The 13,129-nt window shown below is 47.4% G+C and overlaps 1 protein-coding gene across 2 annotated transcripts in view; it reads right to left on the reverse strand.

Annotated features, from left to right (window-relative positions):
- C2 (complement C2) overlaps positions 1–13,129 on the reverse strand; it is a 35,754-nt gene that overhangs the window by 4,935 nt on the left and 17,690 nt on the right. Inside the window, exons 3-10 of one of the 2 annotated variants that reach the window (XM_057493696.1) lie at positions 6,015–6,176; positions 5,648–5,857; positions 4,862–5,047; positions 2,865–3,038; positions 2,684–2,782; positions 2,349–2,482; positions 1,093–1,231; positions 327–467 (exon numbers count right to left, since the gene is read on the reverse strand). In XM_057493696.1, the coding sequence (XP_057349679.1) occupies positions 327–467; positions 1,093–1,231; positions 2,349–2,482; positions 2,684–2,782; positions 2,865–3,038; positions 4,862–5,047; positions 5,648–5,857; positions 6,015–6,156 (1,225 nt within the window). In that variant the 5' untranslated portion in view covers positions 6,157–6,176. The remainder of the gene's footprint in view (positions 1–326; positions 468–1,092; positions 1,232–2,348; positions 2,483–2,683; positions 2,783–2,864; positions 3,039–4,861; positions 5,048–5,647; positions 5,858–6,014; positions 6,177–13,129) is intronic. The other variant, XM_057493697.1, reaches the window with a different exon arrangement.

Raw genomic sequence — 13,129 nt, forward strand, 5'->3', positions numbered from 1 at the left:
TTCCACCCAAGTGCCTTGACATCACTGCTCCTGAGCCAGGGCTCCCATCTAGTTCACTCCTAGGTCACCTCCCAGGTGGTTTATCATCACAAACCACTTTTATGCACACTACTTAAATCACTCTCCATGAGAAGTGTATAGGGAGGGGAGGGTGGTTATCACTGTATCACTGTTATTGCCATCATCGTCATCATCACTATTCCTACTTTATAAATAAGAAACTGAGAGCCAAAGTGGCAGAAGGAGAGCCAGACTGCGGGCCTCGTGACCCCATATTGGTGCCTCTTCCACTATGCCAGACCCTCTCGCAGACCAACAATACCCACCATCTGTCAGAAGGATGATGGCATGTCGGATCTCCTGCCAGGCCACCGTGTTCATACCGAGGCGTTGCATCTGGTTATTCATCATGATATAGACGGTATTTAGGGCCTCATAGGTATTGGTTCCAGTTCCATTTTCATGGTCTGGAATATGCAAGGAAAAAGGACTCTTTTAGAAGCTTCCCACATACCACCTAGGAGAAGGGAGTCGCTCTAGTCCACCAACCACTGGAAATGCCTTGATCAACTGGTTCGGCAAACTCAGACCTTTGCTGTTCAGGTAGAGAGTTGGCATCATTGCCTGTTCAAACATTAAAAGCCTTTATCCTTAGAAATGCTCATTGCATAACCCCACTGGAGACCACTCTAGAGTCCCAAGATTCAAATACAGGGTTTCAAAACAACTTGGGTTGTTTTAACCATCTGCTACCTGCCACCCAGTTATGGGGAGATGACAGTATTGAGCCATGAAAACCAGACCATGTGATTCTGGCCTCAGGAAGAAGGCGACGTCCTACACCATGCATTTGGATGTGCAGCACATTAGAGCAGACCAGGAGCTGGTGGGAACTGGGACTCTCCAACCATGGGTCTGACTTGGAAGCCACCCTCACCTGAGGAACCAGAGCCCCAGAGCCCTGGGACTTGAATGCCAACAAGAGGCTTCATTCTATCTCTAACTTGTCCAGGATCTGTCTGCCAGCACAGAGAGCTCATCACCACCAGCACCACCCACCTCCCCATCACCTTCACTTGATGACACCCATACCTTTATAGCTGGCATTGTCCAGACTGCTGACCACTTCAGTCACATCCCGGGAGTTGTCATTCAGGACAGACATGATGATTTTGGGCTTTGATGCAAAGGTGATGATGGCGACACTAACATTGATCTCAAAGCTGAAGACCTGTGAAGGGCAAGTGAGAGGTGATGTAAGGGATCCTAAAACCCAAGAGGAGAGGGTATGAGAGCAAAGGGCCCTGGAGGAGGCAGACAGCCTGGACTGAGACTGGAAGAGACAAGGTCCGTGGGTCAAGTCACTTTCTAAGAAACTGCTGCTTGGAGGATGCTAGGAAACTGACATTTGTTGACCATCTACTCTCTTTGATAAAAGTTGACTCCTCATTTAATCCTCACATCAGCTCTGTAAGGGGTCACGATGGTCCCTGTTGCAGAGATAGGAAAACTGAGCCCTGTTAGCTTACTCCAGATCACACCCCCGGGCAGAGATGGAGGCAGAATTTGAATGTGTCAGCACCACTCTGAAGCACTTCTGTCACTGTCACATTTTGCCACCTCCTGGCTTAGGGACTTACTTAACTTTAAGTCTTAAGATCTAAGGAACATGAAAACTGCCGTCTTTAAAATGGAGCCAGGAGAAAAATCATGTATCTCCACAAACGATTGTGAGAAGCATAATTACCAAGCAATGTGCTGGCAAGAACTCTAAATCAGTGGCTTCCAAACTCTTCTGTGTGTGCATGTGGTCAGTAAAACATTTTGAGCACATACCCCAACACAGGTATACATAAAAACAATTGTATTTATAACGTGCATTGCTATTCAAGTATACACATTTTTAAATATACACAGAATGTTGAAATCTAAAAGGAAATCATTAAATACTAATTTCCTAATTTAATTTAAATTAAAATTATTCAACAAGGATACCAGTATTTTTCTGCCGTAATCCTGTGGATTATTTTGTGTATCCCTCTGTGGAGACCACTGTTCTAGATGATGAATTCCTGGAAAGCGGGCCCTCACCCTTGCTCATCTTTGGTATCCCCCAGCGCCTAGTACCAGCAGAGTGCCTGACACACTGCAGGTGCCCCAACAGCATTTGTGGAAGGAAAATTAGTATCCTATAACTGAATCCATGATGCCTGTGTGGCATGTGTATGATCTGGGCAGACTTCTTGGAGGAGATGGGCTGTGAGTAGGATTCTGATGAGGGGAAGGGGACAGGGAGAAACAGCAGGTGCAGGAAGGCCTCTTCGATGTGCAGGCTCCCGTTTCCTGACCCTGTCCACCATGATGGAGGCGCTCTGCTTGAAGATGTGAAAATCAGTTTCTGCGACACTCTGAGAGGCATCCAGGAGCAGGTACAGGTTCAGGTGACCGGAGCGCTGGATTTGGATTTTGCGGCCCAAGTTTTCTGGGAGAAATGTGGAAGGGGAAGTTTCAGGTATCCACCTCCTATCTGCTCTCTTGCCAAGGGCGCCAGGCCTCCCTGCCCCCCTCCCTCCAATGTAGCCCCCCGAAGCCTACCGAGGCTCCCAACCTCTGGGAAACCTGCCCCTCTTCTGCTCTGGCCCAGGCCCAGGACCACCCCACTGCCCCCACCTCAAGCACTCACCCTTTTTCTTCTGGGTGGGATTTGTGGCTCCAAGCAGGTGGGACAAGGAGGTGCCCAGGGCAGGGGCCACATCCTCAGGGAAGTCATAAGAGTAAGGCTCTGGGGAAAGAGCCACTGGGGTCAGCCAGGGCCAGAGGTTGGGGCATGCAGGAGTCTCAGGAGGGTCAGGGAAGCTACTCACGACGGCAGATGGGCTCCGTCCCACTCCAGACCCCATTGCCCTGGCACTCCCGCTCTGCAGACCCCGTCAGAACCAAACTCGAGGAGCAGCGGTAGCTGACCTTGTCCCCAAGGCCAAAGCGGGACCCCGTCCGCACAGAGCCCAGTGGGATGCCGGGACTGGGGCAGTGGCCAGCTGTGAGCAACAAAGGAAGATGGAGGTGAGCGGAGACCTGCCTCTCCAGCCTCTCGCCCTGCTCCCCCTCCCCCTCCCTCCAGGCTCTCCCTCCTCTCCAGACCCTCAGAGTGGCTGTGGGTCCTTCAGCCTCCCCCTTAGGAGACACCATAACTGTGTTTCCCAGGAGTGTGGATGGAAACCCTTAAATAGGGAAAAATGTTTAGAACTCAGTGGCCTCAGAAGCCAGCTAGAGAAGCCCATTCCCAGCCCAGGAACTCAGCCTGCATACATTCCAGAGCCCCAGGCAAGATGTTGGCTGAAGAGGCCTTGCCTCCACAGAGAATATGTGTAATTCATAGACAATAGTGAGACATCATTACACACCCACCAGAATGGCTAAAACTGAAAAGATGGATAATTCCAAGTGTTGAAGAGGATGTGTGGCAACCAGAACTCTGTATGTTGCTAGAATGTCAATCAGGAAACTTTGCCAGCCTCAACTAAAACAAACCATGTGCCAACCTAAGACCCAATAATTCCACTCCTAGATTATATGCTCAACAGAAACAAGTGCATATGTGCACCAAAAATCATATACAAGAATGTTCAGAGATTTACTCACAATAACCCAAAACTGAGAATGCATAAATAAATTTAATGTATTCATATGATGGAATTACACAGCAGTAAAAAAAATAATAATAATAACAAACTGCTGATACACAGGACAACATGGATAAATCTCATAAGCAGAATGTTGAATAAAGGAAGCCAGATGCAAAAGAGTATGGTCTGTATGATTCCATTTGTATGAGGCATTAAGAACAAGCTAAACTAATCTGTGGGACCTAAGTGAGGAGCGTAGTTAGTTACTTGGGGAAGGGACGGGAGGGAGCTTCCTGTGATGTTGGACGTGCTCTCTGTCTTGGCTGGTGATTACATGGGGGTGTACACGTGTAAAAGTTCATCAAGCTGAACGCTTAAGATTTGCACACATTACCGTAGGTAGATTATACCTCAATTTTCAAATAAATTATATTTATGTCTGCATAAATGGATATTTGGCAAAGAATCAAGGACACTAGCACGGAACCAGTGGCTGGGCTGCTAGGTGAGGGCAAGGTTCTGCCGTCCTGGGGACTCTTCATCCTCTGTGTTATGTACTCACAACTATGGTCCGTGAAGTTCCCAAAACCCACAGACAAATGGGGGAGTTGCTCTGGGGAATCCTGGGAGCCCCACTTCTGTCAAGCAGAGACCCTCCTATTCACAGGTGCAGCAATAACCATGACAATAGTAAATGTGGCATTTAGTAGATGCCAGGGACTGTTTTAGATGCTTAAGAATATAAGCTCACTTAACCCACACAGTAACCCCATGCTGTCAGCACTCTTGCTATCACCATTTTGCAGATGGGAAAACTGAGGCTTAGAGGTTAAATAACCTGCTCAAAGGCTCTCAAAAGTCAGAGCCAGGCTTGGACCCCAAACTGGCTCCAGAGGCAAAGCACTTAAGCAAAACATTTAATTCTCTCCCAGCATATCATCCCTGTAATAGTCCAGGGGGAGCAAAACACCAATCTTGCTTTGAGGCATTTGGGAAAGCTGGACAGAGCATGTAGAGGCTTTATGTTGGATCTGCAGCTTAGCACCAAGTGCCCCAGGCTCCCTGCAAGCAGGTGATGTTTGACCTGTAGATCTCAATCTACCAAAATCTAGGAATATTATTTTGGCACCAGAAAAACCAGGCCTCTACCCCCATAGAAAACCCCCCTGAGCACACATCTGGCCCTGGGTCCCCAGGAGACCCAGGCCCTTTGCAGCCATCTGTTGGTCACTCACCACCGTTGTCGCACACGGCTGTCTCCCCATCCCACACGCCGTTACGACGACACTGCCGTACAGGTGAGCCCCGCAGGATGAAGCCATCCTCACACTCAAAGCTCAGGTTGCCGCCCACAGGGTGGGACCCCAGCCGTGGGGTGTACATGCCGTTCTCAAAGGAAACTGGGGCAGGACAGCGAACAGCTGGAGCAAGAGAAGGGAATGAGGATAGAGGGATGGAGAGATAACACCTGGGCTGGGCATCAAGTGGTGATGTTCAGCCTGAATGCAAGGGAACAGCCAACCTGTTGTCAAAATATTAAGTTGATGCATGTGAAATATATCAATGGTTAAACATTGGCAATTTCACACAGTTCAACCTAATAGATTGATAAATAGCCACTTATCTCAGCCCCCTGAGGGCCATGGCCACCCCAGCCCCTCCCCTTGGATCCTGGATGTCCCACAAGTGGGTAACTAAAGGAGTAATGCCTGGCACAACAGGGGACCCTGGGACCATTCAGCATCCATTGTGAATGGTCAGTACTGTGCAGTCAGTTGTTAAGTATTTCAAAAATTGTCCCTGGCTTTGGTACCTTACCATCTCCATCACAGCCTACTTCACATGCCTCACTATGGGCAACTGATATGTTCTCACTATTTTGAAAAGCCCTTTGGAAAAGTGGCTTTGCCATCCCTGCCACACCATCTAGTCAGGTTCAGCCCCACCCAGACCAACTCCTAAATCAAAGTTCTGGGGTTGCCACTGGCAGGGCACCAATCCAGGCCCACAAGCAGCCTCACATTTGCAGACCGCCTTTGTCAGCCGGGTGGACCTCAGGGTCTGCCACTGCCCATTGCTCTTGCACAGCCGTGACGCCGGGAAAGGGTAGTAGCCCAGGGGGCAGGAGTAGGTGAGGATACTCCCAGGGGCCCAGCCATGGCTGAGCGTGAAAGTGCCACCGCCGGAAATATTCACGTTCTGAGGGCATGAGGGAGTGGCTGCAGCCAAGCCTGTGGGCATGGGGACAGAATACAGAAATGGAAAAAAGAAGGAAGGCACGGATGAGAAAAGGAAAGCAGAAGACTGTCCCTTCCATACGTGGGAACTCAACCTGGGTAGTTCCAGCCTGGCCCACAGAATCCTGACATCCCCCTCCCCTGCTCTTACCTGGGCACAGGGGCAGCAGGCAAAGGAGTGCCATCAGTAGGTCCATGGTGTCCACAGCAGGGGCAGAGAGAGGCAGAGAATTGGGACAGGGAAAGGTCATCTGACTTCCCGAAACCCAGGGCTGGCTCAGCAGCTGTTTCATTTGCTGCCAGAGGAGAGCAACTAGGGAGTGGCAAGAGGGACGTTCTGTAGTTAGGAAAAAGATCACCAGGGAGTGGGGACTGAGCCGAGGGGCTGAAACCTTTACCCTGTCTCCCTAATCCCAATATTTCCAGAGTCAGTTGATGTCCACCATGGGCTCGGCTCCCTGCTCCCAGAATCCCCGCAGCCCCGCCTCACACACATGCGTGCACACACTCTTACAGGAATAGTCTAAAGCACACAAACCCACAAGCCATCCAAGATATTGCAAAACCATTTATTTAAGTAAAGTTTCTATTTTCTTTTGGGTTTTTCCAAGTGGATTTTAATTCCTGAGAGCCTGGCATTGTATTGTCTCTTTAAACATTAACCTCCAAGAGATTGAGACCTATTTTTTTAGAAATTCTTGATACACAGAAAAGATTCACAATCTTTTTCTTCCCCACAGCACTGTCCCAGAGAGAACTAGGAATAAACACAAAATCAACACTTAGTTTTGGAGACTGGAAAAATATTTAGAAACTTTTTATGGGAATTCTAGTAGATAAAATTCCCAATTTACAAAATAAAGAAGTCTGGGGTTGGTTACCCAAAGTAATAAAAGTATTTTTGGATTTCGGATGTGCCTTTATATTACAACCTGCATTTGTATGAAATGCAGGAAGCAAAGAAACTCTGAGCTAATATGTTAGCCTCCCCGTCCCACAGAAGTCTCTTTAATATTTTGTCAAACAATGTGGAGTATAAATAAATAAGATCAATAAAAAAATAGGATGAAACATGCTGATGTCAGACCAGCCCTGCCCACCTACTAGGACTGTTACAAGAGAAATAAGCCACTTTCAAGTTTGACTGTTCAAGTTTGTGAAAATGTTTTTGATTGGCGAATAACTTCTCAGAAGCATTCATACATAAAGTGGGGTTCACCTTGTACATAACTAACCAAATGCAGGAAGACAGTGATGCCCGGGTGCTGGGGGTCTTAAAACTGCTGCTGTGGCTGGACTGCTGGTGACCCCACACCCCAGTATTTGTTCTCTGAGATGTTTAGGAGGACACACAGTCACTCAGCTAAAGACTATATCTCCCAGTTTCCCTTGCTGCTAGGTGGCCAAGTGACATGTTTCTGGCCAATAGGATGTGAGTAGAACTGATGTAACTTTTGGGTTATAAATAAAGGGAGTGTGTCCTCCCTTTCCCATGAGCTGGTATATAGACCTGATGGAAACTTGACAGCAACATCCTGAGGATGACAGAGCAAACACACAGAGGAGCCTGGGTCCCCAGCACAGTGCTGATGTCAGACCAGCCCTGCTCACCTACTAGGACTGTTACAAGAGAAATAAGCCAACTTCAAGTGCTGGGTATTAGAGATGATCACAAATATTCTGGTTTTGTCTCCTTCCAGTCACAAAGCAGGATAGAACTTCCCCATCCACTTGCTCTGGCCAATAAAAAGTAAGATAACATATACCACTTCCACGTGAAGCGTTATAGGCCAAGGCAGTCTTCACCATGCTCTTCCCCTTTGTATAGCCACACTAGAGATGCCGGCTGCTACATCAGCCCAGATTCCTGGGCAACACCAAGAGTGGAACCCATGCTGACCCTCAGCAGATTTGTAATGTGAGCAAAAAATAAACCTTTGTTGTTCTAATCCACTGTATTACCACAGCTGCAGGAAAAAAGAAAAAAAAAAAAAGCAATAATACCACCCAAAATGTAGGGGCTTAAAAAATGATTTATTCTTTCTCATGATTCTGTGGGTTGGCCAGGTGGTCCTCGTGCCAGTCTTGCATGGCCTCATTCATTAGGCTGCAGTCAGCTGAAGGCTGAGTTCAGGGGGATAAGGGGACAGCTGGAGCTCCCTGCCCCGTGCTTTGTCCCTGGCCCCTCAGGGCATGGCCCTCTCAGGACAGCGTTCTATGAGACCCAAAGCATAAGCTGCCAGATCTCTCGAGGCCTGTCTTCAGAGTCACATAACATCACTTCCATCATGTTCTGTTGGCAACAGCAGATCACAAGGCCAGCCCAGACTTACGTGTGAGGGAAACTTGACCTCATGATGGAGGGGTGGCAAGGTCACATCGCAAGAAGGCACGCACACCAGAATAGGAGAGCTGTCTGGCCATATTTGCAAACCACTACGGCAACCGAGACTTGGAGGTTGTTTGTTACCAGGACATAACGAATCCTCACCTGAGTGAATACTTAAACCGTGGAATTTGGGGTGCCCTCTTTAAGCTGCTGCTAATAGACTGAATTGCATCACTGCAAAATCCATATATTGAAGCCCTAATCCCCAATGTGACTGTATTTGGAGATGATAGGACCTATAATGAGGCACTATTTATACTCAAATCCACATCTCAAGGACTGCTTCTAGGGGAAGAAGACCTCATATTAACAGGAAGTACTATGTGCCAGACACTTTTCTAAACACTTTATATGTAGGAGCTCACTTAATCCTCACAATAAGCCTATGACACATGTATTATCATTACCCTGACTTTACAGATGAGGAAACTGAAGAACAGAAATTTCAAATGACCTGCCCCCAGAATCACACAGGTACTGGCAGAGCTGGGATTCAAACCCAGGCAGCATGACATCTGAGTCTACACTGTAGTCCCCAGGCTGTAGTGACTTCCTAACATCTCTGACATGGCTCTGCGGAGCCTCCTGAACTTCCCTCCAGTCCCAGTTCCAGCCTGTCACCCATGCCCTCTACCCCAGGCACTGCCTCTTGCTATTCCTTCCTATGCAGCCTTCTGCCTTCTTCTCCAACCCCTCATCCTCCGGGAAGCTCTGTCTCCCATTCCTGAAGGACCTGTCCACAGGATGCACTGCCTTCTAGTTATTTGTGTGCTTATCTCAGCTTCCCCAGAGGAAGGACTGAAACAGTAAGTTCCATGAGGAAGGTCAGGCTCATGGTTATACCAGACTCAAGAGTGTGCCCCCACAGAAGCCCCTCCCCAGGCCTGTTCTCACTCCAAGTAAACAGCGTCCTTCAGATCAGCAACAAAAGCGTCTCTGGTTTCTTTTTCTTCCATTTATTTTTTAATAAAAATATTTACATTGAGTCAGACCCACCTACTTCCTCTAAGAAGTGACTGCCAGCGCACTAGGTCCATCGCCACCCCCATTCCACATGCAATCACCTACCTGTGTTGAACCAACTGCCCAACAGTAACCTTGAGAAACCTCTACAGAAATCACCCTGAAGGCCTCAGAAAAGAGTTGTGCCCATCCTCTGGCCCCTCCCTACTCCACAGGCTCCTTCAGGACCCTGGGTCCCAGAGGCCACCCTGCAGGCACAGACTCTGAGTGGGGACACTGAAGCTCCTCTCTTCCCCCATGCATTGCACAAACAATTCCTGAGATTCAACAGGCATCAAGGGTGGAGTGGGTACCTCCCAAGAAACAGAAGGCCTGTCCCTGACTTCCTATAAAGAGCTACATCTCTTTCAGATGGAAACTCAGCCCCTGGGATCAGCCAGGCCAGGGTGTGCCATGTGTCCTGGGGGTACCAGTGTGTCTGTCTGCTCATACCAGAGCCCCTACCTCACCTTGTTCATCTCATCCCCCTGGAGTCTCCCAGCCCTGGGAAGCCAGTGGTGCATGTAATCCTCCCTCCCCAGCTTCTTGCCATGGATCAAAGAAGAAATTACAGTGGAAATTAGAAAACAGTTGAAGACAAAATGAAAATGAAAACACCACATACCAAACTTATGGGATGCAACAAAAGCGATGTTAAGAGGGAAATTTACAACTATAAATGTGTACATTAAAAAACAAGAAAGGTTTCAAATCAACATCCTAACTTTACAACTTAAAGAACTGGAAGAAGAACTAGACCCAATGCTAGTCCAGAAGGAAGTAATAAAGATCCAAGTAGAGATAAAAGAAATAGGGACTAGAAAAACAATCGAGAGATATCAGAGAAACCAAAGGTTGGTTCTGTGAACAGATCAACAAAATTGGCAAACCTTAAGCTAGATGGACTAAGAGAACAAAAAGAGAGAGAAGGCTCAAATTATAAATGGACCATGTAGCAGGTGATTTATGGATTATGATTGATTTTATTAGGTATGATTATGGTATTAAGTGTACAAACAGAAGTATTTACAGATGAACTTATATGATTTTTTAAAAAGGCATTTGTTTTAAAATTTTCTGGTGGCAGGGGGTCCAGATTAAATTAGGGTAGCAAAACTACTGAAAATTGTTGACATTGTGTGATCCATACATGTGAGTTCTGTATACAATGCTCCAACTTTTGTGCATGTTTGAAAGTTTCCATAAAAAAAAAGTTTAAAAATAGTATATTTTAACCCTCTTTGACCATTAAGTGACTCAGATCAAACAAACAAGTAAAAACATTGGACAAGACATCAAGATGCTGGCACACAATAGGCATTGTCAAAAATATTGACAAGCAGCAGCCATGGCTCCGCACTACCCCATGGCCTGGGCCTCAGCAAGGGCCACAAGGTGACCAAGGATGTGCGCAAGCCAGGGCACAGCCGCCACCGCAGCTATGTTCGTGCAGGCCGTGATCCTAGAAGTGCGTGCAGCTTCACCCCGTATGAGCAGTGTGCCACAGAGCTCCTCGAGGTCTCCAGGGACAAGCAAACCCTCAAACTCATCCCAAAAAAAGGGTGGGAACCCACTTCCATGCCAAGAGGAAGAGAGAGGAGCTGAACAGCACCCTGGCAGCCAAGGACTGAAGCCCCACCCTCTGTGTAAAGCAAAACCTTTACAGAGAAACAAACAAACAAAATTGAATGCGTAAGTGATAAAACTCAGGGAACATAAGTACTGAATCATCTTGCAAGTTACATCTACCACTTAAATTAATAAAAGAGCCACTTTTGCATTCATCTTTTGAGTGTTTTATTAGCATGAGTCAGTTCTTTGGGGCCTGGTCATTTCTGTATTTTTAAAATCTACTTTCTGAGTTCATATAGCCAAGAGCAAGACTTTTTGAAAAATGGCCACATAAAGGTAAAGCCACTCTTTGGAGCCACCTGTCATCCTTCCCCAAGTGACATGCTGTTATGGTTCTATAAATTGCCAAAGCCTACCTTGTAAGGTGGCTGTACTAAATGGGGGTAAGGCACCCAAATTAACACCTAGTACTGACAGGTAGCATTTCACCAGGAGCAGCCACTCCCAGCCTCCTGCATCTCCCCACCTACCTCTGGTCTAGCTGTGGCTGCAGTGGGTGGTTCTTGGGCATTCAGACTCACCTTGTACCCAGTCACACTGACTGGGCCTTCTCCAGAGCCTCGGTGCCCAGTGGGCAAGCACAAGTAGGGAAGGCCCCAGAGTCGACCTGCAGGCAATCAGAGAATGGAAGTTGGTGGGTAGATGCTCCTGCCTCCTGTCCTTCAGGTGGACTCCTTCTGGAGACATTCGGTTTCTCTCCTCAGGAAGTTCCAGCAGAATTGAAAACCCATCACACACACTCTCCTGAGCTGGGCTTTCCTCCTTCATGATCTCCCACTCCCTCACCTCTGCTTTCTGGAATCACCTGAGTTACCTGCCTTTACCTATATCTCAGGGACACTCAACTCCAATAGTCCCTCTCCCACCCTTCTCTCCCAAAATCCATTGCTCCTCTATCATGGACTCTCCCCCACCAACACCCCAGTCACACCTAGACTGTAACATCAACACACAGATGTATAATCCATCAATTTACTGGTCTGTCCACATTCCTGAGGCACAAACTGCTCAAGGACAGGGACCCTCCTGTGACATGTTTGGGATCCCCCAGTGTCCAGTGGGGTAGAGATGTAAGTCAGTCAGCACTGCAGTAGTCACTGAAGCTGTTCACCAATTTTCCCATTTCCTGCCCTCCAGGAACATGGTGGGATGGAATTTCTCAGTGCTATGGAAGTTAGGCATAAACACATGGCTTACTTTCACCAGTGAAATGTGAGCACAAGCTAACGTGTTGTGTTTTTCCAGGGAGAAGTGCTAATTGCCAATGCAGCGTAAGACTCTGCAACCCCCTCTTTGGTTGGAGCCTCCTTTAACTTGGGTCGCAGAGTGACTATGATCAGGGTGCCCCCACACCACTCCACTGACCCAGCAGGTAGGCTCAATGAGTAATGAAACTGATGTGTTAAGCTACTGAGATAGCAGGCTTGTTGTTACTGCAGCATTACTTAGCCATGCTGACTGACACCAGCTGAAATAGGAACTGCATATTAAATTCACAGAGACACAAAGATGGGGAAATCAGGTCTCTCCAGAGGCTCAGAAAAGCTTTACAGAAGAGCTGGAGATAAGCCTTCAAAGATGAGTGTTCAACTACCCAACAAGGAAGAGAGAGGGCAATCCAGGCAAAGCAATCCATGTGAGCAGAGGCTTGGGGTCAGGAACCCCAGAGACTTTAAGGGAACTGCAAGTAGTTGGGGAAGTTTTAGGATGGAAGAGGGAACAGGAGGCCACAGAAAGACAGGACATGGAGGAGAGTGTGCCCTACTCAGGAGCCAGGGTCGCTAGCTTGTAAGGCAGTTACAGTTGACCTTGAACAACACAGGGGTTCATGCACCAACTCCCCCACCGCCACCATCAGGCAGTGGAAAATCTGCCTGTAACTTTGGACTCCTCAAAAACTTAACTACTAATGGCCTACTATTGACTTGAGCCTTACCAGTAACACAAACAGTCAACAAACACCTATTTTGCATGTTAAATGTATTATATATTGTATCTTACAGTAACGTAAGCTAGAGAAAAAAAATGTTTTCAAAACTGTCACAAATCTCAAAAAAATTTTCCATCATAAGAGGACTCAAGTCAAAATGGCCATCCTGCCCAAAGCAGTATATAGATTTGATGCAATCCCTACCAAATTACCAACAGCATTCTTCAATGAACTGGAACAAATAGTTCTAAAATTCATATGGAACAACCAAAGACCCCTAATAGCCAAAGCAATCCTGAGAAAGGAGAATAAA

This window comes from Manis pentadactyla, chromosome 16 (genome assembly GCF_030020395.1).
Source record: "Manis pentadactyla isolate mManPen7 chromosome 16, mManPen7.hap1, whole genome shotgun sequence".
In the NCBI taxonomy this organism is placed as follows: Eukaryota; Metazoa; Chordata; class Mammalia; order Pholidota; family Manidae; genus Manis; species Manis pentadactyla.